This window comes from Humulus lupulus, chromosome 6 (assembly GCF_963169125.1).
Source record: "Humulus lupulus chromosome 6, drHumLupu1.1, whole genome shotgun sequence".
In the NCBI taxonomy this organism is placed as follows: domain Eukaryota; kingdom Viridiplantae; phylum Streptophyta; class Magnoliopsida; order Rosales; family Cannabaceae; genus Humulus; species Humulus lupulus.
In genome coordinates, this window is record NC_084798.1 from 217,945,824 (window position 1) to 217,951,807 (window position 5,984).

General features: G+C 28.7%; 1 protein-coding gene across 1 annotated transcript; it reads right to left on the reverse strand.

The window, feature by feature from the left end:
- Positions 1 to 1,728: 1,728 nt before the first annotated feature.
- Positions 1,729 to 3,107, reverse strand: LOC133786075 (uncharacterized). The gene is made up of 6 exons (XM_062225289.1): positions 2,910 to 3,107; positions 2,637 to 2,813; positions 2,383 to 2,541; positions 2,114 to 2,277; positions 1,931 to 2,011; positions 1,729 to 1,795 (listed from the first exon to the last, which is right to left on the reverse strand). Exons 1-6 carry the CDS (start codon positions 3,105 to 3,107, stop codon positions 1,729 to 1,731), a joined length of 846 nt encoding a protein of 281 aa, XP_062081273.1.
- Between the last annotated feature and the right edge of the window lie 2,877 nt (positions 3,108 to 5,984).

Consider the following 5,984-nt stretch of genomic DNA (forward strand, 5'->3'; position numbering starts at 1 on the left):
GTTTGCTTAGTTTTATTTATATAATTTATTAATTATTTTTATTAAATTTATATTAATGTCATATAAATTTTGAAATAAATATTCTATTTTTATTAAATAATTTATTTATTTTTTGTTTAAGTTTATGTTTGTTCTAATTTTTGAACTTGGGAGTGACAACAAGAGATTATATATTATATGTTTAATGTAATATTAAATATTATACGTGGATTTTAAATTTAATTTTATTGCTATTTAAAAAAAAAAATTGTTGCTAATTCAAAGTAGATTATATTATATGTTTAATATGATATTATTCTAATAAGTGAGATTAAGTTTGAGTTTAATTAAATTTTATTTAAGTTATTAAACATATGATTTTATTATTTTTAAATAATTATCATTATAAAATATCTCAAAAATATCATATTTTAATTTTTTTAATTATTTATTATTTTTTAAAATAATTATCATTGTAAAAATATCTTATTTTAATTTGTTTAATTATTTATTATTTTTAAATAATTATCATTGTATAATATCTCTAAAATATCCTAATTTATTTTTTTAATTTAATTTTTAATTTAAGTGTTTATAAACTACCGTTAAATATAAGAATATTCTGTTAAATATAAAAATATTCCGTTAAAGTTAACATTAACAAAATAAAAAACTGTCAAAACCTAGAAATTCCGTTATCTACATGGAAGAGATATAAATGGAATTACACATGTTTCTACTCTCAACATTTTATCTAATTACTTCTTACAAAAAAGATGTATTGTAGGCCTTGTAGCTATAGCAAATCACCCTTTGTTGTCTTTGTTTGCCTGCAAGAGTTTCAATAAATATATATATGAGGATTATTATTAGTTTAATTTCATTATGATTACATTAATATGTGAAAAAAATCATGAAAAATTAATACACAATAGAACTAGAGATTAGGTCTAACCTCCTCCTTGATCGATCTTTCACCAAATGCATTTTTACAATTCAAACACCGACATTTATCGGAACATCCAACCGATTCCTTAAAATAAAAAATAAAAATAAATCAATATATATCATGCATGCATGCAATATCTATTATAACTATATATTAATAATTAATTCATGGATAATAATTCTTTACCTTCCAACATTTACAATAGCCTACCACACATTTTGACTTTTTGCAAGTGCAACCATCCGTGGGCTTTGCTTCTATCTATTATTTATTTATATATATATATATATAATTATTAGAAATTATTACTTGTATTAACATAATTTAAAAAAAAAATGAAGAGAATTGATAAGTAATATTATTGGTGTCCAACATCACAAGTAGGTTGCATAGCACAATTCAAAATTGGATCAAACTCATTTGAATTTAATAAGTATCATGAGTTATCACTAACTAATAATGATATGATGCAACCTCATGTGTTTGTTGGACAACTTAAAGTGCCGAATAACAACACTAAAAAAAATTACATACCGAAAAGGTCTTTGGTTGAAAGGTATGGTTTGGATGAAGTGAACGTGCCATGTCCACATCATTTTTGTAATCTGCGGTATTCTTACAGTTTCTACATCCACAGTTGTTCTTCGTGCAATACTTTCCAGCTTTGAAGCAAGAACAATAACTACACAATATATATATATATATATCAATTTTCCCATTTCAAAAAAATCAATCAATCGAGAAAATATTATAATAAATTCAGAAGAGTACAAAACAATAGGGTTGAGTTGTGATCACACTTACAGTTTCAAGCATTTAGAGGCTTTGCAAGTGCAACATATTTCTTGAATACTTTTAGGTTTGAATCTGAACAATATACATTAATGAATTAATTTCAAACATAATAATAAAATTATTAACAAGTATTATCATACACATATTAATATATATATATATATTGGAAAAAAAATTATTGTCTTATAGTAGTTATATATATAGTACCTTTTAACTTCAACGAGAACAAGCTCATTATTGTCAGTGGTAGTACTACTACTAGCAGGTGTTCCATTGTTCCCTTGAGAACTAAAATTATTAATATTTAAAAGTCAATAAAAATTTATATAAAATAAAATGAGTAGCATATATATATTTATTTATTTAATACTGTAATGTAATATTACGTACCTGATGAGATTAGTATTGATTTGCAGTGTAGAGTTATGATCATCTTCTAATTCAGATAATGGGCAAACTCTCTTTGTCGTAAGAAATTTTGGTGAAATGAGATCCTTGAAACTTGTTACACGAATAGGTTGTTCAAAAACTGGTCTCATCACACTTTTTTTACACTGCATATATATATATAAATATATAAATGTTTATTCCGAAAATATTACATTAAAACATACATAAATGAATTTAATGAAAAATGATACCTGAAACTCTTATCGAACGTTGGAATCAGTCGGAAAATCAGGAGAAGACGGCGTCGTGGAAATAAAGGGCAGATCGCCATGCACTTGTGTTGAAACGGCGTCGTTGGGTTGAGTGGGACTGGGACTGGGACTGGTCGTCGTCGTCGTCAACAAGTTCAGATCATCGTCGATGGAGTTCTGTACGTTATTACACAGAGAGTCTCTTGATCATGATAATTACAAAAAAATATCCGTATAATAAATAAATAAATATGGTTAATGAAAAATGATACCTGAAACTCTGATCGAACGTTGGAATCAGTCGGAAAATCAGGAGAAGACGGCGTCGTGGAAATAAAGGGCAGATCGCCATGTACTTGTGTTAAAACGGCGTCGTTGGGTTGAGTGGGACTGGGACTGGGACTGGTCGTCGTCGTCGTCAACAAGTTCAGATCATCGTCGATGGAGTTCTGTACGTTATTACACAGAGAGTCTCTTGATCATGATCATTACAAAAAAATATCCGTATAATAAATAAATAAATATGGTTAATGAAAAATGATAACCTGTTCTTGGACGATGATTCTTTCATGGGAGGTTATGGAGTCGTGATCATCTCCGTAAGTGGTGACAGTGACGGTGGAAGTCGGAGGAGGAGTAGAAGAAGGAGGAGTAGTAAAAAAATAATCTAATAACTCGGCCAAATCTTCCTCTGTGAAAGAAATCAAATCGTCTAAGTTATGGGGAGTGGACGTGGTCGTCATCTTCGTCAAGCTTTTCCTTTCTTGTTGATAATCAAAACAGAACGTTTATTGTAACACAAAGTGGCTATATATATATATATGTAAACTTTATTGAATATTATTATATTTAACAAATATTATGTAAACATTTAAACTTAAATTAAATAAATAATTGAAAAAATTAAAATATAATATTTTAAATATATTTTATAATGATAATTATTTAAAAATAATAAATAAATTAAAATATGATTTTTTTTAAAAATATTTTATAATGATAATTACTTTAAAATAATAAATAATTAAAATATAATATTTTTGACATATTTTATCATGGTAATTATTTAAAAATAATAAAATCATACATTTTATAACTTAAAAAAATTAATTAAACTTAAACCCATTTATTATAATAATATCATATTAAACATATAATATAATCTATTGTGAATTAGTAGAAAATTAATTTTTTTCTGTATATATTTAAGAGAAAAAACACTTATATCTCAAATGTAATTAAGTGTCAAATATTAATTGTATCTATTTGTAACTATTCTTATAATAATCCTCTCTCCTCATGGTTTTTTCAATATTTTTGTGGTGTTGTTGATGTTTCTGCGTATCTCTTACTTGTTGCTTTTAGTGATTAATTTTGATGTTATGCATATGGTAACTTCTTTTATTTTTTACTCTGAGTTTGGGTTGGGAGAGACTTGTTTTTTTTTTATCCACACTCTTTGGTCTTGCTGGTAAGGATAGTGTGAGTTTTTTTTTTTTTCATTCTTGAGTAGCTTATGGTTGTTTCGGAGTGAGAGATTGTAGCAAAACACTGTTTTGGTTCGTCTTTGCTTTTCACTACCGAGATCATTATTTATCTCTTTAGTGTAAGGTTATAGATTTCTTCTTGTTGTTTTCCTGGCTTTTTCTAAATTTGGTTTGACCAAAAGTTTTGATATCTCTATAGTATTATACAAGAATTCAAATTGTCTCAAATAATCACATATTAACCAATAGTTGACATAAATAGTCTATAAGAAATAACTTGAAGAATATGAGTTTTGTATTCTTTTAAGAGTATGGATTAATGTGTATTTATTTTCCTCAATTTAAGCTTATATTATGATGATTCATTTTGTCCAATTGAGTCTTGCTCTAATGTCCTAGTTTTTGAGATAGTGTATAAATGGACAGATTTTAATATAAAAGCTAAATGCACCCGAAATGTTTGTTGCATTGTTTCATACAACCAAGAAAGTATGTATTAGATAAGGGAACATAGTGTGGAGATTTTGTTCTTACTTTAGAGCTTCTGAGATAGTTAATTAAAGTACAAATTTAAAGATAAAACTAAAAGCTTTTGAGACAGTTTACCATGTGATTTAAGATTTATTGGTTTATGTTTTCGGGTCTTTGTCTCTCCTGTGAGCAGTAATATAATTTGATCTTAAAGCATTGGATTTGATCTTAAAGCTTATATTATGATTGCTTGTTTCGTTCTTGAGAGTGCAACTTAAGAATGGGTTTTGTGTTTCACTCTTTACTCATCTTTATTATGTATGATATTGATCTAATTTTATTACGCAGGGTTGCAAAGAGCGCTCTATCATTGGGAAATGTATAACAAAAAAAAAATGTCATGATGCTGCCATAATTGATTATTCAAATGTTTAAAGTGGACAAGAAGTAGTGTTCATTCAAAGAAAGAGATTGAGAGAAAGGTTGCTAGTCATTGATTAATTTAGTCAATTTAGTTATATATGTTCTTTTTTATTGTACTAATAAGTAGGAATTTATTCTATTTTATATTGAATCATGTTGTCGTTTATAATACATGTTGAGAAATTTGAATTTCTTTTAAAAAAAATTGGTATTTTTTCAATATTTTCTTTTTAAATTTCTTTTAATACATTTTGGACACTCAAAGGGATATATTTTTTTAAATCAAAATGAAAATTGTAGCTGCATTTTTTAAAAAAAAATTACTTTTAAGGTCACGCAAAGCAAGTCCTAAAATCTTAATTTAAAGATACTCAACGAGATCTTTTAGGACACGCATTGCGAGAATATTCTTTTAGGACTCGCAACGCTAGTCCTGAAAACTTACTTAAAGGCTCTCAATGGGATTTTTCAGGACTCGCAACGAAACCTCAGTTTTTAAGGCTCTTAAATAGAGAACTCGCGCCCCGCGAGTCCTAAAAACTTTTTTAGGACTCGCAAAGACATTTTTGTAGTAGTGACATGTGATCCCAATAGAGTTTAAAACGGTTACAACCCAAAACGTATACAAAAGTCTACTTAGGCTGCAAAATCAAGGTCCAAACCTAGTTCCAACTGATAGCCTCGGTCGTGGCGGATGGGCAGGCCGCATATGTACACTCTGCCCCTAAAGCTCTCCAACTCATGGCTGGTCTAGTTTTTCCTTTCATTTACCTACACCAATTAGCACCTGTGAGCTGAGGCTCAGCAAGAATACATAATCACGCTTATAAGCATTACATCATTGGATCATAGAATCATAAATAACATGCCTAGCAGTAATAACTCTACTCCATGCATGCGATCATTCCAGATAAGTGACAATGGAGTCACGACAGGGTCTACTGTTTAATTCCTCACATAACCAGCCTTAAAGTTGGCCAAGCGGGTTTGGCGCTTAATATTTCAGACGACCTTAGGGTCGTTCAAGCGTATATCTCGCTTCCTGGTTAGTTAACCACATCGGCCGGTGTCCATCACGCTATCGTCGCCCTCGACTCATAAGCCGTCGAGTCTTTTAACCTTCAACTGATAAGTCGAGTCTTTTGACCTTCGACTGATAAGACGAGTCTTTTGACCTTCGACTGATAAGTCGAATCTCTTAACCTTCGATTGATAAGTCGAATCCTTTTATCGTTAGAC